The sequence below is a fragment of the Folsomia candida genome, unplaced genomic scaffold (genome assembly GCF_002217175.1).
Source record: "Folsomia candida strain VU population unplaced genomic scaffold, ASM221717v1 Fcan01_Sc009, whole genome shotgun sequence".
NCBI lineage: Eukaryota > Metazoa > Arthropoda > Collembola > Entomobryomorpha > Isotomidae > Folsomia > Folsomia candida.
Window position 1 is genome coordinate 2113148 of NW_019091201.1, and position 25120 is coordinate 2138267.

The following is a 25120-nucleotide window of genomic DNA, read 5'->3' on the forward strand; positions in this document are numbered from 1 at the left end:
ATGAGTGACGGTTGAGATTCTCAACTTGAGAACTGCGAAAAAAAAATCAGTTGGGGTTTTGGAAGGGTTGAGCATGGGTCGGGTTGAGTTCGTTGGAAATTGGAATTTTTAGATCACATTTTAATTATTCTATGCTTCATTTTAATTAATTTGCAAGTCGGACAGTATTTTTGTAATCTGATCTCATTTATATTTTGACATAATGCTGATGCGGCCAAAATATTGATTAATCTAATTGCTCAATTATAAAAGTAGCCCAATAAATACCAACAAATTAAGTAAATATCCCACAAAAACTGATTCAAATTGTGATACTGGCTGACATTAGCAATTGGTAAGTTGTGTAACTGCTTTCAACTCATTATGTTGCTAATTCTGAACAAATTTATGATTATACATAATTGTACTGAACAGTTTATTTTAAAGTTGAAGATAATCTGGAATCGAAAGAACCGAGCAAATTCAGCCAGCAGCACATTAACTAAAATCGTAGTCAAATAAAGGTAAAATTTTTTATACTACTTAGGTAAAATTAATAATGGTACTGGAATATAAGTATATTTTTTCGTCTTCCCAGGTCATCATCATGGGTCGGAAAAAACGCCAACCTGCTAGTAAAACTCGTGCCGCAACTCCACTCGTAATCGTATCTGAACCACCTGTTCAGGCACGACGTGCTAGTACCCCAGTCCAATCTGGACGACGACCTCGTGCCCCAACGCCTATGCCGTCTGGACCTCGACATTTTGAATTACGACCTGCTGCTGCTGCTGTACTTTCTGGCACATCCAAGGAGCCGGCAGACTTGTCCAACTGTCCTTGTGACCTGATACAATCGTCAACCTTGGTGAGCAACTATTATTACTGTGCATCCATACATATCGCCAAAATTTCAAACATGCGCAACTGGTTCCCAATTTCTATTTTCGTCAACTGCGGGATGCGATGGAGGGCAGATGCATAGAATTTTATACGATGAAAGTAATTTCTTATGAGAGTTCAGCCAGTCAGGGAATGATGGGAAGATCTCTTTGAAATCGGTATTTAATTTAAGATTCAATTCTGTGAAACCCTTCAGACACCATCAAAACCATCACCTAAGGAACAAGGCGAAGTAAAGGACAAGCAGGATTTGGAACTGGAGGACGACTCGTTGCCGTCGTATTGCGACGTTATGAAAGACAACGAATTAAATGACCCAGATCTCTTCGAGTTGCGTAAAAAGTTTGCGACTTTACACACGAACAAAGTACTGAAACAAATAACTGGGCGCCGCTTAATTAATAAATTCAAACCTCTACGTACCGGTTACTTCGAGCAGGACAACGAACGAAAGGAGATTCAATCGTTGGCAAACGAAATATTTACAAAATTTTCGAATATATATTCAATCTGTCGAAGCTCTCTCATCACTTTGTTCATGGAGAAATTCAGCGAAGAAAACCTGGTCAAGTTACAGCCAATTCTGTACAAATCTGCAATGGTCAAAGGTCTAATCTTCGAAATTGTAGAAGCTCGAGCTCTGATGAAGTTTGATAAAGTGTCCGTTCCTATTCTTGATTCATTGCGTACCTACGACGAAAAGTGTAAAAACGCTACAATTCTTGCTAACCCGAAGATATATTCTGAGGAAACTAGAACCACTATAAAATTGTTGTTAAAGTACCTCAAAGAGTTGTCGGAGATTGATCATACTGCACTGGAATTTATGACTGGGTTCGTTTTAAATACCAAAATTCCACCTGACCGTATTCTCTGTGCAATTCGGCAAAGCATAAAACATGGTTTAATTATTAGACAACGTGAATCAAGTGCTCCCAAACATGAAGGATCAGTTCCGTTGGAGCCTATTGGATCGAAATCAAGTGTTACCATTACCAAACCTGAAGAGTCGACAGAAACTGACGGAAGTGAAAGCGACTTTTCTTTCTCTAGCCGTGAGGATCCTGATGCCCAGGTTACGACCTCTGACTCAGACGCGGAGAGTGATGTAAGGTTTTGACTCCTTGCTTTGAATTAATCATTGTTATATTATTAAAATACTAATAATTTGTGTTAATTGACATTTTTCACACAGGTAACACTGCGGCTCAGCTCGAAAATAATCTGCAAGAAAACCAAACTCGTACTCAGTAAACAGACCCTCACCAGCAAGGGACAAACAGTATCAACAGCAGATAACTGTAGTTGTATTACTAGTAATGTCAACAATGAAAGTGCAAATGCAAAGAAAACGACGAAGAAGAAGAAATCTAAGAAAAACAAGAACAAGAAAAATTAATTGAAACAAAATTATTATCAAGGGTTGTTGTGCACGTTGTAATGATTTTAATTTTTGTATTTTTTTAAATACTGGTATTCTTTTACAGAAATGATAGATTTAATGTCTTTTTCTACCATTAATATAAATACTTGTTTACATATGTATTTCATATATTGAATCAATTTGTATTTTATCAGTTACAATGGTCAAATGTTTATCAGAGTTTTCTATTTATGTAATGATTTCATTCACTTTTGTCAAAATTTGTATTTGATTTTGTGCAGAATCTTTAAAAACACTCCCACAAATGAATTCATTATTGCCAGATCTTGATTAATAGCATTTTACATACATATGTATATCACATAATTAAATAATTGTGCTTACAACAAGTTCTCTTCCTAGACTGCGAAAATTACTCTTACTAATACTTCACAGACATTACTTTTCGCACATGCATATGCATAGCGCCACAACAAATCACAAGCTCCTTCATTGGAAATTCACTGAATTTTGGAATACTGACGTAGAACGCATTACAAACTGCTAATGATACAAAAATGCAAATTGATTAGCACCGGACCAACCATAAACCATCATCCTCTCATTGTTTCGTCTGGACAATACTTCCACTACGAGGTAACGTAAATCCCTGAATCCTAAAATATTCTGTATGTAGTTGACCGAGCAAGTCCAGACACAAAGAACTTTTTCGCAAAACATTTAGCCAACTATAAATATACACCCATTTACCAAGTAAACTGTGCAATTAGCATCAACATGTTTATGAATACCAGTTTAAAGACGAGACAGGTACTGGAACAAATCTGCAGGAGTTCACTAACGTGTAGTTCACAGAATAAGTGTCATGTTCAAAGAACATTTATTACTTTTTTGCAACATACATTATTCCGAGAACGTTTATCTAATGAGTTTTGCTTCCAAATCTTGACCATTAATTCTTAGCAAAACAATGACCCACCCACACATTTCCTACCACGTATGCAGGTATCAGTAAAATGCGCCATAAGTTGTATAAATTCTTACCACGTACCTCATAGCAGGGTCAGTTTGCATTTTTAGTTTGTCCAGTGGTCACGCACGTGCATTTAATTATTACAATTTCAAAATGTCCCATATTAATTCGAAGTTGATTTCTTGGGTTTTGGCCATTTTCGTCGTCCTGTTGTGCATTGATGCGGCATTATCGAGTAAGTCTTTGTTAATCATTTGCATGCAAAGAAAAGACGCTTTCTTTTAGTAAATATTGGTGCTTTTTTGCTAATTTTATGTTAATAAATAGGTCCCTTCATCTTCCCAATTCTTATTGGTGGTGGTGGGTTCGGAGGAGGTAGGCGATTTTGGCGTCGAGGTTATACTGAATTATGAATGTCAAGCTCTGCTGTTATTTATTTATTGCATAGCTTGTACTTAACGATGATAAAAAATTAATACCTTATTTTTTTAATTTTGCGCAGGATACGGAGGTAAAAAAAATTAATTGCGGGTATTTTGGTGATTTTTTCTTAGAATAAATTGATACCTAAATATGTAAATTTTTTATACTTTACACAGGATATGGAGGTACTAAAATACTAAAATTTAGCATTATTTAATTTCGTGAATTTTTGTTTATTAATTTTGAAAACTAATAAATTTCAGGATATGGAGGTGAGAATTCTGGTTATTAGGTCTTGATCTCTTAATAATATTTTTTTGTTTTACTAAAAAAAATTAACAAATTGTTAAAACAGGATACGGAGGTGAGCTTTTTTAATTTCACATATTTTGATTATTAATTTTTGGAAATAAATTGATCCAATTATTTTTAAATTTCAAACAGGATACGGAGGTAATAGAAATTTTATAATATCGTGAAAGTCTGGTTATTAAGTAGTGTAATTCCAAAAATTAATATATCTTGATTTTTAAAATTTCAGGATACGGAGGTGAGAATTTTTAACGTAGTGAATTTCGGTTATTACAATTTTAAAAACCAATACCTAAATTTTTGAATTTCAAAATTTCAACAGGATATGGAGGTAACAAATATATTTTTTCCACATTTGCGTTATTATTTTTGATAATAAATTAATACCTAACTTTTTATTAAACAGGATACGGAGGTAATGATTATTAATTTCGCATATTTCAATTTTTTATGCACAAATAAACCAAGACTTAAATTTTTGCAATTTTATCAGGATACGGAGGTAATACATTTTTTTTAATTTTGTGAGATTTTGCTGATTAATTTTGAAAATTAATATCACAATCTTTGAAATCTCAACAGGATATGGAGGTTAGACATTTTTTTATTTGAGAAATTTGGGTTATTAATTTTGAAAATTAACATCTTCATTTTAATTTTATTTTCAGGATATGGAGGTTAGAAATTTTTGTAATTTTTACAAATTCTGGTTACTAATTTTGAAAATTTACACGTTTATTTTCCAAATTTTCAACAGGATATGGAGGTACTAAAATTTTTAAACTTCACATATTCTGGTTATTCATTCATTAATACCTACATTTTTTTAAATTTTGAATAGGATATGGAGGTACTACAAATCTTTAAATTTGATCTAAGCCAGTTTATAAATTTTGAAAATTAATACTGTTTAATTTTTGGAATTTCAATAGGATATGGAGGTAAGCGAAAAATTTTCGTACCTTTTATTTTTTCTCCGTTATTTTTTTTATTTCAAACAGCGAGAAATAGTTTTTATGTAACTCGTCTTATCCATGTACATAGTTCAAATTATTCTATTTTTTAGGATATGGCAGGTACGGACGCTAATGCTGCATACAGATGTTTGGAAACTACCTTTATTTGCTATTAATGTCACTCGGTTCAAAATAATATTAAAGTTTATGTACAAATAAAACTTATTCTACTTTCACACATTTATCACTTTTCTTCTTAATGACGAGACGATAAAATAAATCTCCAAACAGAACGACGAAGCTTCCATAAACTATCCACATCATTATGATTGAGAAGGGATGACGGTAGCATGATGCGTGAAAATCTTGGACACACACAGAATTGATAAAATGAATGAATGAACTCAAAGACGTTAATTTTTATCAAATTAAGAACAAATTTAAACTTACAGTAGAGATACGACGTGTACAAATTGATCGTGACGCCCACCAACATCTGGACTAATTGTAAAAATGTCACCACGTTTGCTGCTTTTCGGGGAATTCGGACTCCCAAAGCCATCAAGGAGAAATACGGGTACATCAGGCTGTGGACCTGGATTAACAATCATACGTACATATATATTCTGATCTATTTTTCCATTTCACAATGTCACAATTTTACAAAGTATACCCCATAGTTTATGACGATGTAAAATCTCGCGATAGGTTCCAAGTAAGGTCCCGTGTTCCACGTGGAAATTAGGGTCACCTGAAATTAATAATACATTTAATTAACTGGGATAGTGTCAAGTTAATTAAAATCACGTGAATCTCACACGGAATGATGGAACCATTGCAGAAATTTGAGTGGTTTTTTCCTCAACACAATGAACACCGTGTCACCTTTAGTGAAACGCTAATTAATTTCATATAAACGCATACATACAAAAGCCATGCTGTTATGTTATTTACCCAACTCTACAATTTTCGAAATTACAAATGCTGCTGCCCAAAATGACATTGGAATACTAATGTCGTCCCTAAAAGTAAAATATTTGCAATTAATGTGTACATAACAGCACGACCAATTTACATACTTGACACAGAGCGCATAATGCAGGCCATTGGGTCGATTGATCTTGCCCCACAGGTCTGGAAGCACCCTGATCACGCCCAAAATGGAAAACAGACCCAGAGCTCCATTCCAAACGACGAGTTCTCTCTTGAGCACGAATGGCTTCCTGTTTCGCATAAAAGCTCGAAGTCCAAATATTATGGCGATGTAAACCCCACTGATTATGACGGGGTAATGCTTATTTCTGTTCCCCACTTCCCCCCAAGTCTGCCAATCGAAGTTCTCCCACCAAAATGGCTCGTAACTGGAGGGGGGTGCCAACTTCTCGCGGCGGTAATCAACCCAACCTTCCTTCGTGAACGAGACAGGGTTCGATATCGACTCCATATCGAAGAAAGAATTTTATAATGTGAAGAAATGCCACTAAATAAATTAGAGTTGAAAAATGACTAAAATTTTAAAATGCCTCTCCTGTAAAATAGTGAAGCATTTTTACAAATACTCGATATTTATATAGACCTACGTTTATATTTATATCAAATCTGGAATGCATTGTGTAGCAGATAGAAATTCCCAGGCGATGTTATGATAAAAACACGTGTATTGTCTTGTGTAGAATGGATTTATTGTTACAGACAGTGTGAAACCATATTATAGAAATGTCCGTTGGTCCATATCTAGACAGCTTCCGAACTGATCTGAATTTCGACATGCGGTTTTCGCAAATGTGTTTCAAATTTTGGGGGAGGAGTCCTTTTGAACCACGCCTTTAAGTTCGAAGATTTTCATAAAATCACGACGATGAGGTCAGCGGTCAAAAATGTCAATAGATTTTCTGTAGTTTTAGACGTAGTTCAAGGCGAGGACCATCATCATTTCGACAAACGGTGACCGAGGTTAAAGTTAGAAAATGTAGAATTTCTAGTTTCTAGCGTTTTAGACATTAGTTAACGGAAGACGACGTAATAAAGCACATATATCTCATTTGGTTTCACCCCTTTGTTACACTTTGTTTGCAATGGTTTATGTATTTCATCGTTAACGAGTTTCATTAAAATTTGACGTATTCGACCGTCGGACGTGTAATTATAGACGCTTGCTGTGCTGTCTATCGCACGTGTGAATTACAGAATATTCCCAGGCGATACATAGTATATGATACATAAGTACGATAAAACATGATGTATTAAAGTAATTTCCCTCTTATTAAATAAGGATAAACCACCTTAGCTTTATTTTTCCTTGTCATTGTGCACATTTTTGCTAAGCAAGGTCATTTTGTTCTGTCAGACTACCAACTGTGCATAATGTAGCATTGTACATTCATATGCACATAATTAACAGATACTACATACATATGTAAGTACTATGATACACGTTAATTACTAAGAGTTATCTCATGTATCCTTAATTCTGCTTGTTGACAGGACTTGACTTTTTCGTCCTCTTGAGCACGAGACGGTAAAAAAGATCCCCGAATAGAACTAAAAAGCTGCCATACGCTATCCATATCATTTTTATGGAGAACTCGTATCGGTGACAGGATCCGAAGATATCTGTAATCGGATAGAAAATTAGCAAACAAAAATTGGATTAATTAAATTAGAACAACCTACAATAGAGGTATGACGTCCAGACATTTATGGTCACACCAATCACCATTTGTATCAATTGCAAAGCCGTAATTATATTTGCGAATTGTCTCGGGATGTGGACGTTCATTGACTGCAATTGATCATACAAATTCACAATTTTTTTAAACGGGTGCATTTTTAACCATTTGTGAAATCGCTACGTTAAGTATTTTTCTGATCGACTTTAATGTCACATTTTCGGAACCCTAATAAATGCTCAATTAAGCTTCAGATGATATTGCTTTCTCACCTTAAGCGCAAAGTACGGATACATTAAGCTGTGCACCTGGAAGTATCGTGGACAACTTAATTAAGTGAATTTCGTGAGAAAAAAATAATTTTACGATGTATTTACCCCGTAGTTCATTAATATGTAGAATCTACATATTGGTTCAAGATATGGTCCAGTGGTCCACGCCAGCGTGAGTGACAATGCGTGATGAAAGTACTGAAGGAACTGAACTGGTTTTTTTCTTAACACGATGAAGATGGTGTCACCTAAAATTTTAGAAATACATATTTCAAAATACCTCTAAATTTCAAAAGATTACATGAAATCACATACCCAACTCTACGACTTTTGAAATCACGAATAGTCCTCCCCAAAATATCATAGGGACGCTTATCCTCTCCCTATAAAAAAATTATGGCACGCTTATCTTCTATATTTTCATGACCTTACTTACTTGACACAGAGTGCGTGATACAGTCCATTAGGCCGATTTATCTGACCCCACAAATCTGGCAGGACCCGAGTCAACCCCATAATTGAAAAGAGCCCCAAAGCACCATTCCAAATGGCAAGCTCTCTCTTTAATCCGAATGGTTTCCGGTTTCGCATGAAAGCTTGAAGTGAAAATATCACTGCGATGTAGACCACGCTGATTACAATGGAAATGTGCATATTTCTGTTGACCCATTGCACAAATGACTTCCAGTCGAACACCTCCCACGCGTATGGTTCGTAGCTGGAATGTGGGGCTAATTCTTCCGAACTGTAGTCTAACCATCCTTCTTTTGTAAATGGGAGAAATTTGAGATCTGATTTTGAAGTTTTCATAATTTTATTGCTGAAAACGGTTATTTTCAACTAAATGGACTTTTTGCAATTGGGACTGATCAGAATATAGCTTGGTTTAGTAATGGCACATCCATGAGATAACCCTGCCTAATAGTTCGGATCTCTTATGGAATTCCCACAGAATAATAATGATAAGAGTGTCTTAAACGAATGATTAACAGGCATGGTCATAAACACGAATGGCAATAATACCTCAAAACGACACTTATTAATATTATAAAAATGTGATAAAAAATGGGAATTTAAACCTTAGCTCTATATACAGTAAACCATGAAATAGTAGAAAGCTATAGTATGAATCTTAAAATTGGTAGTATCTGCTTTTTTATGCCTATTCCTTTATATTTTTTGATTGTTGAGGAAATTTTACTAATTCCTTGCCACGCGTCAAGTCAAGAGAACATTGTTGCGGATAAAACCATTTTAACGTTCAGTCGGCTCTGCCCGAATTTACAATTATTTATAACCAGCTTTGCTATTTACGTGTGCTTCTTATTCCTAGTAATATAATTAATAAGCTACAGCGTAGACTTCACTTAGCCCGAGTCGGGGACAGACTCGTTTTCTAAATTTTTGTCGATATTGACCGGGCTATCGATATCGAATGTCAATATTTTCTACACTTTGGCACCACATTTTTCAAGGATTTACAAATCATTCCCCCTGAAGACTAGGGGAACTCCGAAAATCTTGAACTTCCAAAGTTGTATTTGGACCACCTCAGTAGTCAATTTTAGCCTCCATACCAAATACTCCCACAGGTCAACCTAAGTTGACCCATATTGGTCATCTGCAAACTTAACTTTGTCTAACTAACATAGATACCTATGCAAATGTTTAAACTCAATCGGTTCAGCCGTTTTGGCTTTATCCTGTTTCGGATGGACAGACTGCGATGAGTCATGTCACATGACGATTCCATAAGCCTTGACTAAAAATCGATCATTTTCCCATTTCAGTTGAATTTCTTTTTGATAAAAAGAAAATAAAACATCTACCAAAAATAAAGTAGTTTTAGGGTGCATAATTGATTAATATTGTCAAGTCAAGAAAATACTCGTGTCACTGGTCTAGGCTAGCGCAAAAAATCCAATTTCTTCTATTTATTGGAAGAATATTGTATAATGAGTATATAGTTGACGTTTCCCTTCCATTTTCCATTTTCCTTGCTCATGGTCTATTTTTACGTGGTTTTAATTAATGTTATCTCCAAACTTAATTTACTCCGTATCAAAAGTGGTTTTATGCAACCACTACGAGTAAACAAACATATGTATGTATGCAAGTAGTAATCGGAAATGGCTTAGTTTCATTTCTTTAGTAGCATAAGACGTGGCATATTCAGGGTTTAATAACTTTGATAGTTTGACACTTCAAAAAATGACGAAAAACTTATCGAAGATTTTGAGTATCGTCTTAATTTTGGGAGTTATCATGGCTCCAGAAGTCGAGTCAATTTGGGGTTTGCGTAAGACCTTTAAATATTTTACTTCTTGATAAAAATTGAACCTGGGTAAAGTTTAATTTGATTATTAGAATAGTAATTGGATTAAAATGATATTTTTCCAGAATATTCCTGCCAGTATACGGGCAGAATTGCGACATTTTCATATAACGATGGGTGCAATTCGATAACCTGTCCTTGTTTTGGAAACCAGGAATGTTCCCCTCCCTACATTGCATGTCAGACCAGCAGAAATGGTGGAATAGATGTAAAATATCAAGCTAGCAGACATTGCTGTTAAAAATAAATTATTACAAATGATAAAAAATCACCAATAAACAATTTTATTGATTTCCTTTTAAATAAAGTAAATTGTACTTTCACATCTATATTTTACATATTAGTAAATATTTACATATAGCCGGAAACATTTTTTCAAGTTTACAAATTTCCAACTCAGAAATGTACATATTTCACGATTTCATGTAAAATATTTTTTGTCATAATCCAGAAATTCATTTATTTACAGTAAAACTTTCACACAATTTGAATTTTATTGCTTTCTCCATAATATCATTTCTTAACTTTTTTTAGAATTTTAATTAAAATCAACTTACAAATTCTCCTTTCATTGCACTTTTACTAATTAGTTTTCCTCTATTTATTAATAATACTTGCCATCCTTTTCAAACTCTCGTTGCGTTACAGTGTCTGAAAATCGAATATGTTTCGATTCCACGGGGAACTTTCCTTGTTCCAAATAATTGTATGGGTTTTCATTTCTTGCAATGTACTGCAAATTGTTTTGAGAACCACTCCATTTTCCCATGTTGCTTGATGATGATGATCCATTGTTTAATTTCTGTTCAGACTGACCCAGTTGTTGGCCTCGTTTCAAACTTGATCTTTGACTTTGAGTTTGATACTCTTCATGGGAGTGGTTGCATGTTTCGCCGTGAACATGGCCTCCATTTTCAAAGCCTCCGTTCCTATACGTCCTACCTCCCTCACGTTCAATGGGGATTGTGTATGACCTGCGTTATTTATATGCAGAAATTTAGATAATTTTATTCAGATTTATACCCCGTAGGGCAACCAAAACCGAAAATTTTGAAAAACGGGCTTTCGATTTTTTGCAAACTTTCATAAAACCAGTTTTCGATTTTTCCGGTTTTTGAAATGTTCGTTGAGCCGATTTTCGGGTTAACACCAAGTTTTAAAAATTTTGTAAACATGATTTGAGGAAGTTTAAAGTATAACAAACTTTAGGCATTAATTTGGAAAACAATATTTCAGAACAATGCACGCTAAAAAATCCTTACGGTATTTCAGTACAGACGTATCAAAAATTGCCCCCAGAGCCATCCCCACTTAACTAAAGTACATATATTCGCACTTGCACGAAGTGCAATTGTACTTGGATTAAGTGGGGATGGCTCTGGGGGCAATTTTTGATACGTCCGTACTTAAACACCGTACGGATTTTTTAGCGTGTGAATTCTTACATGAAAAATAAGAAATTACAAATATTTAGTGGCTCCAAAACAATTTTTGTAAAAAATCGAAAACTTGGTTTGAAGTGTTATAAAACCAGTTTTTTGTAAAATTTACAACCAATTTTGGATGCCTTCGTTGTGATCGTCTCACCTCATCGATGGCGACGACCTGCCTCCCATATCTGTAAAAGCCGTGTCATAAGAGTTTGTCGAGTATTGCGACAAAGCTGAATTTGGACGACCACCGTCATCAACGAGAAAATTCGAGCTGTTGTTAACGCCCCCTTTTGTCGTGGTGGTGGTTATCGTCTCATCTTCAATGAGAGATTTTAACGAAACTTGTGACGCCCAGCGAGACGGACCCATCGGAGTGGTAATGGAGATGCCAAAATATCTGTTTTGTTCTCGCCGAATTTTTACACAATCGGGACATTGTCTCGCGTGAAAATGTTGTTCGCAATATGGTTCGCCATCAATCTCGAAAAAGTTTCGGTCTTCCAAAAGACAATTGCAATCCTGCCCCCAAAATTTTAATTAGTTCAAGAAAACGTGCAATTAGAACGAATTATACTAATTTCAATACACGTATTTACATACTTTGCATCTGAAACAGTTAGAATGCCAATCTCCTTCCAAAGCTACGAGGCAATATTCTTCTTTAATCGGTTTTCGACAAGCTACACACTTTGGTGCAAACAAGTTCAAAAAGTCGTCCATGCAATAAATGCGTCCATCCTTTTCCATGAACTCATTTTCCTTCAGTTGCTTTCCACACTCGGAACATGTGAAATGATGCGGATGGAAATATTTACCCATGGCGAAAACATATTTCTGTAATCAGTGAAAAAAGTGGTCTTGTTAGAAATGAATATTTTAATGGTTGAATTCTTGTACTTATTAATCCACGGTTTCGCAATCTTTTTGGACACAGTCCAGTCCAAAAGTCTCGAAAATAATTTTTGGCGTTCAAATTGTCCAAATCATTAAACATTGGAAAATATGGCAAAATGTTACAAGTTCACTTTTTTGAAAATCTAAGGACAGATATGTGTTCTCGCCTTAATTTTGAGAATTTTGGTTTGTAATACCACTAAGAGAAGTTAAGAGAAACTAAGAGAAATTAAGAAATTTCTAAACCTTGCCGTATTGCATACCAAAATGCTCAGAATGTGAGATTACATAATATACGTCAACAGATTACCGAAAGATTCAATAAAGAAGGACTTGTAATATTATTTTTTTTCTATTTTGGACACTTTAGCACATTTCAAAATTCGGTGTCCAAAACAAGTTAAAACCGGTTTTGGACTGTTCCTTTGGACAATAGTTAAAACCACGGATAAACACTGATATTCACTCACATCTCTGATCGGCTCCCCACATCCGGCACAACGGGGTGAGAACAATTTGTGAAAATCATCCTCGCAATAAGGCAATCCATCTTTCTCAAAGAAATTATTTGGAGAGAGAATTTTTCCACATTCCGTGCAATTAAAGTGCTCCGGGTGAAATTTTTTCCCTTGAGCTACAACCATTTTAGTTGGCTAGAAAAAAAAATCAGTAAATTAATACCACAAAAATGTCCAAAATTAAATAGACTATTTTGCATATTTACATCTTTAATCGGGCCCCCACATCCGGCACATTTAGCTGAAAATAATTTATGAAAATCATCTTCACAATAGGGAAGCCCATTCTTCTCAAAGTAATTATCAGGCTGTAGAATCTTTCCGCATTCCGTGCAATTAAAATGTTCCGGATGGAATTGCTTTCCCATCACGTTAAGTACTTTCTTCGGCTAGTCGTACATACATAAAATTAAAGAATGCATCGTCACGCTTAATTAACCCATGTTAACCATGCTTAATTAGTAGTTAAATATGTATTTACATCTTTAATCGGCCTCTGACAGCCAGCACATTTTGGAGAAAACAACTTGTGAAAGTCATCCTCGCAATAAGGCAGCCCATTCTTTTCGAAAAAATTCTCCGGAGTGAGAACCTTGCTACACTCAGTGCAAGTAAAATGGTTCGGATGCCACGGTTTGCACATGGCGTTGATCATTTTGTTTTGCTGTAATAAATCCGAAATTATGTAAATTAATGCAAATCTTACAATGATCATTTAAAAATATGGAACGCATACATCCTTAATTGGTTGCCGACATCCGGCACATTTTGGGGAAAACAATTTATGAAAGTCGTCCTCACAATAGGGAAGTCCATTCTTTTCAAAGAAGCGATCAGGATTGAGTTGCTTTTTGCATTCGGTGCAGTTGAAGCAGTGAGGATGCCAAGTTTTGCCCATTGCGGTTAGGCCGTTCTATTCATAAAAAATAAGAGGTAGGTGATAAGCATAGAAAGTTGGCAGGATGAATGAATTGAGGAAAGACATTGAACACACGGACGGATACATATTTTGCTATGTAGCTAAGATAGCAAGTAAAAACCGAGAAAAGACCTTCATCTTGCCATCTCATCCTGTATAATAACGCGACTAACCTCGAAATGCCAGAGAGAAAAGCAAGCTCTTATTATTAACGTAAACTTAGGAGGAAGGAAGTTTATGTTACGATCAAGATTGACTGAATGGTGGTAGGTGGGTGGGTGGGTTATCTTTACGTAAAATTTACTTGTGCACTAATTAAGTTTATCCCTCCCAGAAGTAGAATCATGGTCAAATATAGGACGACGTATACAAGACCTTGACTTTTGTTTAAACTACTCTGAGCAAATGAGGAAGGAAGTAAAATAGACTACTGTTTTTTTATTTACTTACGGAAACCACGGGAGTATTGCAACCTCCACATTTCGGCATGAATAGATTGTTGAAATCCTTTTCGCAATAGAGTTTTCCATTCTTTTCTTTGAAATTATTGGGGTTTAGTTGAATTCCGCATTCGCAGCATTTAAAATGTTCGGGATGCCAGTGCCGTCCGAGGACGGAAATTTTTCGATCCTAAAGCAATGGCATTAAAATTAATATTTTTCATTATCAATGTTATTTTATGGATAAGTCTAAATTTTTTTGACTAATTTAAGCGACGATTGTAATTTTATTTTTCGAATGTGTTTAGTTATTTTATGTATTTTGTAACAAAATTTGTGCTATTTTTATCTGTTTGTATATTTTGTATAGAAAATTTTTAAATATTTTTATTTTGACGTATAAGTTATGCATTTCACTACATTAAACTAACTAATAAATTACAAAAGTTTGAAAAGTTGCTAAACTTTTTAAGTCTAAAAACGTTAATAATAAGGCATGATATTTGTTAGCTGATTAGCTTGCAAAAATTCAACTCACATCTTTTATTGGTTTCTTACAACCCCAGCATTTCGGAGAGAACAAGTCGTGAAAGTCGTCCTCGCAATAAGGTTTTCCCTCCTTGGGGAAGAAAGTCGTAGGTGTGAGCACCTTTCGACACCGAGTGCATTGAAAGCATGGTGGATGCCAAATTTTCTCCATTGCTTTGATGTAGTTCTACATAAAAAGTAGGAATTTCATAATAAATGATTTAGCCTTCATTGAAAGGTTAAAAAAATAATTTTGTTGTCAAAAAACTGACCCCGGTAATGTCCTTGCCACACCCAGCGCATGGTGGGAGGAACAGCTTAAACAGAATGGGTGGAAAGCTCTTTATGTACAAGATTGTCGAGGAAAGGTACCATGTTTAGGAAACAATTTGACAAACCTTTCCGTGACACACTTTACAATAGGGTTGACCATCGTGCTCCAAGTACATAGGGGAACGAAGTTCAATCCCGCAATGGACGCATAAAAAATGTTCCGGATGCCTAAATGCTCGGAAATAATGTGCCGTTACTTAATAAATTTAGGTGCGTCTTAATCAATTGTTCATATTTATATTTTACAATACCACATCTTATCCAAAGCTGTGACCATCTGCGAGAAAATATTTGTATACAGTTAAGAAATGCATACTTTATTGGTCAGTATCCACCAAAGGGGTAAATTCTACTGTAGTGCTCTTATCAGATTAAAGAGATCTAATTATTTTCCTCGTAAAAAGGTTTGATCAATATTTCCAATCAGTTTCATGAATTATAGAAAAACCAGTTAGAATTTTTGATGCTGAGATATCAGAATAGACTTACAGCCCCCATGATTCCATCTCCACACACGCAACACGGCCCCTTAATGGGAGGTGGGGTGTATTTGTAGTCCAAGTGGTAACTCTGGAACTTAAAGTCCTGATTTCCATCATTGACTGAAAAGGACGGTGTTTCATCCGGATCGAGAGCTACATTTGACAAGGCTGACCCTGGTCTTGGCGAGCTCATGATGCGTGGACTCATTTGAGCGGGGGACGCCGTTCTGACCAGTGGCAACCCTGTAAAATTTACAGGTTTGGTTATCTGAGGATATTCGATCCGACCGGATTATCCGGCTGTTTACTATAACATGGATCTGATGGATCGGATATTCTCTTATCCGATCCGTCGGACCCAAGTTCTAGTAAACTCCCGGATAAAGAAATCGGCTGGATCGGGTCGGATATTTTCCTATTTGATCTACCAACCCTACCTGTAATTATATCCTTGTCCGGCGCGTATAAGAACGAAGGTTCCACAGAAGGAGGGATGACCAACAACTTGTTACTGCTGTTAAAATTTGAGTTAAGGTTATTCATGTTGCTATTTGATGGGAGTGGTCGACTAGGCGCGTATGACTTTTGAATCTGATCTTGTTCCCTTGCTCGAGGGGAGGAGGTAGACGCTGCCGTCTTCTCCAGATCGATCAGGAGGTCCCCTGAAATTCCCAACCTATGAGAAATCTTGTCTTAAGAAGTTTTGTCAAGTCTTGTTACCTAATACGTCGATGACATCCATATTTTTGGCAGGCATGGATCCACAATTATCAAAACTTTCAAACTTTCCTGAATTATTTTTCTTTTCTTCACAAACTTTCACCTTGCTTTCACCACTATTGGAAACAAAATTTCCAAAAATTTTCTCTTCCTTTCACCAGAGAAAGTACAGCACTGACCAGTCACCAGTGAATAAGCCTCTCCGACTGCAAGAAAAACATGTATCGTCACTGTATCCAAAAACGGTAACGACAAACTCCACTAACACAAAACAACAACCACTTCGCTCAATTCACTAGGTCAGACTACTTTATGTCGCAAACGCGTCTCACACTCATCTAATCCCACATTTCCCAATGAACCAAGCCAAGAAATCCCATCCCGGAGTGGTACGCGATTACTTAGCTTAGTACAGCATTTCAGATTGCAGATTATTACTTTGAGAGCATGGTAAAGAACGTGTGCAAATTTGCGATCCGAAAGGAAACCCGATGCGGACATACATATCTAGCCACCCTGTTGGCTGTTACTACTACTTCCAAAAACATGAGAATGTAAGGAACGTGCTAAAACTAATGACTAATGCTAATGATACTATTCTCATTCCATCATACTTCCCACTACTACCAACTAAACCAACTAAATTTATTTACTACACCGGATCTGTCTCTCTTTCTTGGCAGCTTGTCCCACTTTGTTACGGAACCAAGTGATTAAGGACTCGAGCACAAATCTCGTACAGAAAATCACCCTCGCAGTAAAATCAACATCTCAATCTTTGCCGTCATCTCTCATTTACGCAAATAACAATAACAAGAATCTTTGGACACTTTTTTATGCGTGGGCACGTCTATGAAATAAAAATATTGATCTTTTAACAGTGTGTATGCATCATTCAACGGAGTCATTCAATTCACAGATTTTCTGAATAATCCCATACAGGAAAATTATTTGGAGCAAGTTTCCTCCTGATTTCGAAACGGAACTGACGCTGACGCCTCCGTTTAGTTTATATTAAAGTTTAGGTTGGCCCAATTTTGCAATTCGATATGTGGATCAATGGGTCATTTTTTATCGGAAGGTTTTTATTAACCGTAGCATGTTTGGAACCGCATTTTTTGCATATTTCAAACTTTTTTATGTATCTCATCCTCCAAATTTTATGTGGATGTGTGCAGAAAACATTTCCACAAATCCTTCAACAAATGATAATTGTCCCACTTAACTTGAGTTGTGAGTACATTCAGGCTGACATTCAAAATCATGAATTTCATCATTTCACTACATTTGTCAATATTCGCGGAAAATTCGGAGAAATTGAGGTTGGCCGACCTTACTCTGCTGACGATAAATTTATGATCTACGAAATTACTCAGTCATACATAAACATCAAGGATTTCATCAAAAAACGGCTCAGTTTGTTACAAAATCAAGCGTTTTGTGGTTGGAGATAAGGCGTTCATGAATATGAAGCTGGTGTACGTATAGGAACAGGATGATGAGATTAGCTCATTTGCATATGAGTATAGCTTTTAGACCAACCTTGTCCTTGTCTGCCGAAATCGGCAGCACAGTCTTTTGCTTTGCTTTCTCTGGCACCTTCCACCAATTTTTTTGTTGCGAGGAACGAGGAGACAGGTGATTACCAATTTGTTGGTTGTACTCGATAAGCATGCGTCTCAAAATATCCAGTAGCTTATTCTTGCTAAAAATAGGGCAATAAAATCCGCACGTTAAACTTTAACAAGTGACATTTCAAGTCAAAATGTTGCTTTTGTTGATGGGTAATAAGTCATGCTAAACAACACCCATCTTGCAAACTTCCGTAATAAAATAATTGCTTTTAGCCCAAAGAAAATACACGCCTTTCAGAAATCTAAGGCATATTTACTTGCACAGTTTTCTGTATATAAATAAATTAAACGAGATCTTAACATTTCCTGATTCTATTCATCAACCCACAAGTTCCGGAGCATTAATTTCTTTCACCTTTTCATGAATGAGGGTATTATGTATGTGGGTTGGGTAGGACTCGGGTAATGATTTTATTTGGCATCCCCGTTGTATATATATACATAGGTTTAGTACTTTAGTCAAAATTTCAGGCATGTTACGAAATGCGAATATAGTATTTGCTTATAATAGTTGTCGCATGACGAGATGTAATCTGCTTTAGTTTTTATACATATTTCGTCCTGCAAAATTAAATATATTACCCGGAATAAAGTGTTTTTGTCATGCAAGAAAAAAATATTTAGACAAAATTAGATATTTCACGATCTGCACTTATTCATAATAGAGATGGAAAAAAAAATTACTCTAATAACAACTTCTCATAATACAAACAGCTTTGCATAGCCCGAGCCAGGATTTATTAAGTGCACAAATTACAGATGGATAGGCATAAAGATTACATAAGTCCTGGTTCAGGCTTAAATAGGATTAATAGAATGTATTCCAAGTAAATAAAGGAACTACATACATATCCATCATTTACGGTGTACTATGATTTACTCTAAATGCACATGATCTCTCACGAAAAAGACACAAGAAATGCATGCAATGATGTAATTTAAGATGAAGCATGCCATCCATGCCTATTTTAAACTCGACACCATCTCAAGGCTTTTCAAACTCATTGCATAACACGCAACCAGACTTTTGTTATAATAATAACGAACCCGAACCTCTTATAAAGCACAACAAAGTGTTCCATATAAGTTATATTAAATCTATCCCAAACCAGGCATTTTATTGATTAAAAGAGCACAGATGATAGTAAAAAAAAGTCTGTCTTGTTGCTCTCTCCACGTTCAGTCATTTATTTAAGTGCTAGAAATAATTAAATCTCATTACATTACACTCAGAATTGTTCCAATGATAAGTTAAAGTTAAGTTTAACTAGGTATATACTGCTCTGTTATCTGTGTTGTTATTATTAAATGTGCTGTAAAGTGATATGTTAATGGCACATGGAATTATTACATTGACAGAATTTTTTTATTAAAATGCATGTAAATGCAAGTGTCATATCATAACGATCCACTAACTATCGACGAGTAATCTACATCAATTTGATAATTACAAAATCTACAAAAATTTCACAAGTGGCGAAATAGTCCAACAAATTTTTAGAAAATGCCAAAATTCTGTTGGTCCCCGCAATCTTCCACACTGCGAAATTCTGTCCGTGCAATTGCTATACTGGACTTGGTACGAATATTAGTCTAATTAAAGATCCACAAAAACTGACTTCAAATTTCGAAATTCTAGGCCTTTGTCTCAATACCTATGACCTTTGAAACTGTGAATATCGGCTACGTGCTCGGGTTCGTTGACCCCTTCGACTATCTCAAAAAAGACTGCGAACAAGCTGAAACGTGCTCTTGGGCACGTTACATTTACGAAGAAATTAGTGAAGGAAAATGGAGCTCGCCACATTTAAAAACTCAGATACACAGTAAATAATTACTATTTTTTTAAATCATGACTTACATATTTATAGAGCTTAATTTTTTAAAATTATTTAAAATTACAGCATACACCGTGTCAGGCCTTCTCCTTTTCATGTTATTTGTAGGCATTGTAGAAGGCTATCTTTTCGGCATGTTGCGACGCGGTGTCAGAGAGGTAAATACTTTTGATAAGTGCCAAATTTCAGAGGAAACTTTAATAATTACCTTTTATAATTCCAGGAAATTCATCATTGGTGCAAGAAATGGTTTTGGATACGCCTCATCCTCCTCTTAACCGTGTCAATATGTTCCATTGTAAAATTAACAAGATCACATTACAACACGCTTGACGGGCTGTACGACTTGACAAAAATCTATAGAATTTTCACACTTATAATAGTGCAATTTTACATGAGAGAGTTAGAAAGAACTGTGGGGATTGTGTATATTCGTCCCTTAAGGGAAGCGAAACAAGGATCTCTTGGGCAAGATATACACCTTTTAGACTAGAAATAATTAAAATATTATATGTAAATATTTACTTGAATGTAGTTGTTAAGCTAATTTTGGTATGATCTTGTTATACTGGAAAATAAAATGTATACACGTCACGCATATCACTTGACCTTGATTTTGCATTATCAGAAAACATTTAAAGTGCAATTAAGATTGATGGAACATATACAATCTAATCTCTAATAATAATAAAAACACTTTCATCCATTATTAGTTTAGTATTTAGCATCACAATTGAGCAAAAGGCATGCATAAAAAAATCTTTACTATTTATGGAAAACGTGCATCACAAATACATATGTCCACAAATGAACGGAACTTCAATATAAACATGCATGCCAAATTCATGACTGAAAGAAATTCGCGAACGCTTTAAACATTGTGTTATCTAACGTCAAGCTATTTATTGCTTCTTCGCCTTGAAATGGAATCATGAGTTGAAAGCTATTTTTGCTACTGGTACATACATGGGATTTGATGCAGTTGAATTGCTTGACTTGAATCATGATCATCTTGTTTTCTCATGAGAAAACTTTAACTTGCTGGATTTCGTGAGTTTTGATGGAAGACAGTCCAAATAAAGACATGCATACTTACGTTAAGTAACAACCATTTCACATTTGCATACTACCAAGAGCTCGTCGAACAATTTTGTTTTTGTGTAAAATAAGGTGTATTTTAATTAGGCGTGACTTGAACTGGTAAGAAATTAATGGGGGACCTCAGACACACGAAAAAATCGTCGCTTAAAATTTCGCTTCGTTTTTCGCTTACCTCCTGATAAGCGAGCTCTGGGGCAAGCGAACAGAAACTCAACTCAGAGGTTGGGTTAAGGTCGGTTAGCTACAATCAGAACAAAATTTTGAAATTTTCATAATTTTGGCCATGTTATCGATAAGCGAAAAATGAAGCGAAATTCTAAGCGACGATTTTTTCGTGTGTCTGAGGTCCCCCAATATATAAGATCTGTATGTTTAATAGTGCACAAATCTCTTAATGCGTCGTACCAGGTTGCAATGGCTGTAATCGAATTTGAAATCGATGCCGATCAGGATTCTCCCCCCATCGCAGTTCCAACCAGTGGTGGAAACTTGTACCAGGAATATCTTGCCACTCCCTGGCTAGAGGAGCATTATGACCCTTCTAATTTCCAGTCTCGGCTACATCGACCAATTCGACACGTAAAAGTAAGCCGGGCTTTGTCCGGTGACGGGTACAAACCTTGCTACCTCTTCGCGTCAATATTACCAAAACATGTCGGAACTGGGGAAAAGACCAATGTCAATAAAAATTTGGCGAGAATGATTCGCTACCGAGGAAAACGAAAAGGGGATGATTGCGGTCACATAATTGCGGCACAATTGGGAGGAAAAATGGTGGAATTTAACCTATTTCCCCAAGACAAGAGGATCAATCGGGGTATATACGGTCTCAACAAGTGGTGGCGTAAAGGCGTCGAGAAAATAATTTTGGCTTGGCTCACCCTCCCCAAAAATGTCAAACCCTGCGTAGAATTTGAGATAATTTTATACTACGAAGACCCAGAATATCTTGACCGGCCTACGCGTGGGAAATTTTTGATAACTATGAAAATGGATGATGACGATGACGATGACGATGAAGAAGAAGACGACGACGACGAAGATACAGTTTTACATCCGACTTTAAAAGGGGAATTGTTGAACGAGTTAGAGCTTGCTGAAGAAGATGTGAGGGAATCTGTCTATGAACGGATAAATTGGACCAAATTTTCAAAACATTTTGGCAATTGTTACAGTCTGTATAGAAAATTTTTAAAGGAATTGTTTAAAGCGACTATTGAACTGGGTAAAATTCCGGTAAAAACTCCCACCCCGATAAAACCACCAACGCCAATTCCGGCACCTGCACCTTCTCCTCGTGGTTCAAATACCCCATTTTCTTGGTGGGACATTGTCCCCGTTGTCGGCAGCGTGCGAAACATTGTGCAAGGCGTGGAAGACGCCGAAGATGGAAATGCATTAGGTGCAACTTCAAACGTTGCCCTTGGCCTGGGAGGGCTTATCCTTGACGTGATAAGTTTGGGAACACTGAGTTCCGTTGGCCGCTCCATCGCCAAGGAAGGAGGGAAGCAGGTCTTGAAGGAGGGTGGAAAACAAATTGCTAAAGAGGGGGCTAAAGACTTGGCTAAAGAAGGTGGCAAACAAATGGGAAAAATCGCGACTAGAACGGTTGTTAAAGAGGTTGTAAAGGACGTGGCTGTAATTACGTGTCGAGCTGCTGCGGCTGCAAAATTTGCAACTTATGTGTTACAACGACCCGTGTAAAACTATAGTAGTAATTACTGCATATAGTATTAATTTACTATTTTTTAGTAAATTAATAAATTGAATTTGATCTACCATAAGATCCATTAGAAGTTTGAAGATCTGGAAATGCATAGAATTGTTGTCTCAAAATAGTTGATTTTATTGCATACTAAATATCCATTATGTATCTTTCTTTTTCTTGCTTTCTCAATTATATATTAAATATCTGCATATTCTGCAGCTATCACCATTTTCTACCATGTACAATTATTCCGAGGGATCTAATTTCAAGAGTATGAATTTTGATTCTATGATCATTGTCACTTTATCGTATAAAAAATTCTGAATATTTGACTTTTAGTATAAGTATGTACTTAATAAATTACGATAAAGTAATACCAATAAAGTGAAAATAACAGATTTAAAAAATGCATATTACTCTCACAAATTTACATCAAGTTTATGAGTGGGTTCCAAGTCGAGTACAATTTATTCACCCCTTTGAGTTTGGGAAAAAGTTGCTTCCGCATGGAATGGACCGCATGATTCAATGAGTCAGAGAGAAATATTTTGATTGCTTGCTAGTCAGTCATATTTAATTAAAATTAATAGCCAGATCTAATTTTTAGTTAGAATACTTTTTAAATCTGAACTATTTCAAAGGTAGGAATCAGATTAAATTAAAATCACTGAACGAATAGCGTTAACCGATTGTATTGTGCTGTATTTATAATGAAACCGAAATTTAAAAAAGAATTCGTCAATCCAAACCCGCAAGAATTTTATAAAACTGTTGCGGTCATCAGGGATCTTAAGCTAAATCCAAGCTGTGAACATGGTATTATGTTATGTTATTTATTAGAAACTTTATTAACATTTTGTATTTGTTAACTGCAATTTAATGTGGTTTTACGCAGGCCCAACAATCCTGTTCGAACGGAATGGTTCCAGATTTTTCTCTTGCTCTGCTTATCGGTGTCGAAAACTGTGCCCCTTTTACCTCTCGGAGGAGGAATGGATCCCACCGGAAGAGGCTTTATTAGCATCACCTAATAGCAAGAAGAGGAAAATGATGCCAAACGATGACGACAATGTTAAAAGGAACAATGATTCAAATAAGAACATGCCCTCACTTCCTCCACCAACTCAGCGCGATATGGGAGAGGCACAATATCACTTTACTGAACAGACTGTTAATTTCTTCATCAAATTGTTCCAAGATGTTGGGATTTCTAACATCATTTGTATCGGAACTCCAAGTTTACATCATTTTTTTAAGCGGCATCCTTCTCTAAAGATTGACTCATTCTTGTTGGACATTGATGAACGGCTGGTATAATATTAATCATATCATTGTTCTTATACAAGTATGAATTATGAAAATTTTAATATTATGTTCACATTTTATCTGCAGATACAACAGTTTCCTGCCACGGAATGCGCTTATTACAATATGTGTAATCACCATTTTTTCGATGACGGTCGTAATGGAAGAGAAAATTACGACAAGTTTTTGCAAAATTCAGAATCACTAGCAATTGTGACTGACCCTCCGTTTGGAGCTAAAGTCGAACTGATATGGAATGGAGCTTTAAGTAGCGTACAAAAAGACTTTCGCCAGTACCACTCACAAAGTTCTAATAGATGTGAAGGTATATTTGTCGTAATTAGAAAATTATAAAGGGGGGAATTTTAATGATGTGTGATTTGTAGTCCTCTGGATTTTTCCATACTTCATGGAAGGACACATTCTGAACAAATGCCCAGACTCTAATTTAAAAATGAGCGATTATAAAGTGCTGTACAAGAATCATCCTAAATTTAAAGGTAAGAATGCAGAAAATGTTATCATTTAATAAAAAGAGTTTCACAAATAATTATAATTTTGTTCAGAAAAAGCAGAAGGATCTGGAAACGGAAAGTCTTCCCCTGTTCGCATATTTACAACGATCCCGTTATCTTTAATGAAGTTGCCACCCGACCTTTACCGGTACTGTGATATTTGTCAGAAATGGGTCGAACGAAGAAATTTGCATTGTGACCTTTGCAAAACATGCCCAACAAAGGTACATACAAAATTGCATTATTAATTCAAAATTTAAATGGTCATGCATGATTTTTTAGGACGGAGGTGAGACATACATTCACTGTCTGTCTTGTAAAAGATGCGTCAAATCAACCTGGTCGCACTGTGAATCACCATGTGGAACATGTCACCTGATAAATGCACAATGTCCAACGTCCAACTCGTCCACTATAAACAGAATTAATAAGAAGATAAATGATAATTCTAGTATGGTTATTAAGCCTATGGCATCTGTTGGATCCAAGTTTAAGAAATCAAAGAAGAAGGCTCTTAAATAAATGAACATGATTATCTACCTATTT

The 25120-nt window shown here is 35.8% G+C and overlaps 8 protein-coding genes and 1 long non-coding RNA gene across 29 annotated transcripts; 6 read left to right on the plus strand and 3 right to left on the minus strand.

Moving 5' to 3' along the window:
* Positions 1-35: 35 nt before the first annotated feature.
* On the plus strand, positions 36-2655 carry LOC110854011. 3 transcript variants are annotated; one of them, XM_022102396.2, is made up of 6 exons: positions 37-334; positions 427-503; positions 578-847; positions 1079-1716; positions 1798-1990; positions 2078-2655. In XM_022102396.2, exons 3-6 carry the CDS (start codon positions 587-589, stop codon positions 2279-2281), a joined length of 1296 nt encoding a protein of 431 aa, XP_021958088.1. In that variant the 5' UTR covers positions 37-334; positions 427-503; positions 578-586; the 3' UTR covers positions 2282-2655. The 3 variants fall into 3 exon arrangements, with proteins under 3 accessions (XP_035710801.1, XP_035710800.1, XP_021958088.1); XM_035854908.1 differs by having other exon boundaries at positions 36-334; positions 415-503; positions 1079-1990; XM_035854907.1 differs by having other exon boundaries at positions 36-334; positions 1079-1990.
* Positions 2656-3091: 436 nt separating this feature from the next.
* On the plus strand, positions 3092-5168 carry LOC110854116 (sporulation protein YjcZ). Of its 17 annotated transcripts, XM_035854914.1 has the most exons (17): positions 3105-3271; positions 3334-3474; positions 3567-3635; positions 3742-3750; positions 3839-3847; positions 3926-3934; positions 4018-4026; positions 4107-4115; positions 4204-4212; positions 4297-4305; positions 4381-4389; positions 4468-4565; positions 4643-4651; positions 4732-4740; positions 4816-4824; positions 4907-4915; positions 5041-5168. In XM_035854914.1, exons 2-12 carry the CDS (start codon positions 3393-3395, stop codon positions 4500-4502), a joined length of 258 nt encoding a protein of 85 aa, XP_035710807.1. In that variant the 5' UTR covers positions 3105-3271; positions 3334-3392; the 3' UTR covers positions 4503-4565; positions 4643-4651; positions 4732-4740; positions 4816-4824; positions 4907-4915; positions 5041-5168. The 17 variants fall into 17 exon arrangements, with proteins under 17 accessions (XP_035710817.1, XP_035710816.1, XP_035710819.1 ...); XM_035854917.1 differs by lacking the exon at positions 4204-4212 and having other exon boundaries at positions 3106-3271; XM_035854918.1 differs by lacking the exon at positions 3926-3934 and having other exon boundaries at positions 3106-3271.
* LOC110854120 (elongation of very long chain fatty acids protein 6) lies at positions 5012-6556 on the minus strand. The gene is made up of 6 exons (XM_035854909.1): positions 6010-6556; positions 5885-5952; positions 5751-5815; positions 5604-5681; positions 5381-5525; positions 5012-5295 (listed from the first exon to the last, which is right to left on the minus strand). Exons 1-6 carry the CDS (start codon positions 6372-6374, stop codon positions 5153-5155), a joined length of 864 nt encoding a protein of 287 aa, XP_035710802.1. The 5' UTR covers positions 6375-6556; the 3' UTR covers positions 5012-5152.
* A 617-nt stretch (positions 6557-7173) lies between these two features.
* LOC110854121 (putative fatty acid elongation protein 3) lies at positions 7174-9739 on the minus strand. The gene is made up of 6 exons (XM_022102520.2): positions 8308-9739; positions 8187-8254; positions 7977-8119; positions 7872-7907; positions 7604-7712; positions 7174-7543 (listed from the first exon to the last, which is right to left on the minus strand). The coding sequence occupies exons 1-6, from the start codon at positions 8679-8681 to the stop codon at positions 7395-7397; spliced, it is 879 nt and encodes a 292-aa protein (XP_021958212.1). The 5' UTR covers positions 8682-9739; the 3' UTR covers positions 7174-7394.
* Positions 9740-10010: 271 nt separating this feature from the next.
* LOC110854363 lies at positions 10011-10529 on the plus strand. The gene is made up of 2 exons (XR_002548314.2): positions 10011-10170; positions 10272-10529. It is a non-coding gene; the product is annotated as an uncharacterized LOC110854363 (long non-coding RNA).
* Positions 10530-10633: 104 nt separating this feature from the next.
* Positions 10634-20262, minus strand: LOC110854122 (zinc finger protein 729). 2 transcript variants are annotated; one of them, XM_035854903.1, is made up of 16 exons: positions 20154-20262; positions 16474-16679; positions 16191-16415; positions 15761-15996; positions 15523-15548; positions 15337-15439; positions 15211-15255; positions 14949-15125; positions 14421-14600; positions 13788-13964; positions 13533-13715; positions 13258-13440; positions 13004-13186; positions 12240-12473; positions 11794-12158; positions 10634-11180 (listed from the first exon to the last, which is right to left on the minus strand). In XM_035854903.1, exons 2-16 carry the CDS (start codon positions 16508-16510, stop codon positions 10811-10813), a joined length of 2724 nt encoding a protein of 907 aa, XP_035710796.1. In that variant the 5' UTR covers positions 16511-16679; positions 20154-20262; the 3' UTR covers positions 10634-10810. The 2 variants fall into 2 exon arrangements, with proteins under 2 accessions (XP_035710796.1, XP_021958213.1); XM_022102521.2 differs by lacking the exon at positions 20154-20262 and having other exon boundaries at positions 16474-16870.
* Positions 19075-20543, plus strand: LOC110854215. Its single transcript, XM_022102621.2, has 4 exons — positions 19075-19686; positions 19747-19933; positions 20012-20103; positions 20169-20543. The coding sequence occupies exons 1-4, from the start codon at positions 19612-19614 to the stop codon at positions 20436-20438; spliced, it is 624 nt and encodes a 207-aa protein (XP_021958313.1). The 5' UTR covers positions 19075-19611; the 3' UTR covers positions 20439-20543.
* Positions 20544-20951: 408 nt separating this feature from the next.
* LOC118436552 lies at positions 20952-23116 on the plus strand. Its single transcript, XM_035854904.1, has 2 exons — positions 20952-21145; positions 21455-23116. The coding sequence occupies exon 2, from the start codon at positions 21461-21463 to the stop codon at positions 22748-22750; it is 1290 nt and encodes a 429-aa protein (XP_035710797.1). The 5' UTR covers positions 20952-21145; positions 21455-21460; the 3' UTR covers positions 22751-23116.
* Positions 23117-23295: 179 nt separating this feature from the next.
* LOC110853992 (rRNA N6-adenosine-methyltransferase ZCCHC4) lies at positions 23296-25117 on the plus strand. 2 transcript variants are annotated; one of them, XM_035854905.1, is made up of 6 exons: positions 23296-23570; positions 23650-24065; positions 24147-24384; positions 24446-24559; positions 24635-24798; positions 24857-25117. In XM_035854905.1, exons 1-6 carry the CDS (start codon positions 23465-23467, stop codon positions 25094-25096), a joined length of 1278 nt encoding a protein of 425 aa, XP_035710798.1. In that variant the 5' UTR covers positions 23296-23464; the 3' UTR covers positions 25097-25117. The 2 variants fall into 2 exon arrangements, with proteins under 2 accessions (XP_035710798.1, XP_021958069.1); XM_022102377.2 differs by having other exon boundaries at positions 23300-23570; positions 24626-24798.
* The last annotated feature ends 3 nt before the right edge of the window (positions 25118-25120 follow it).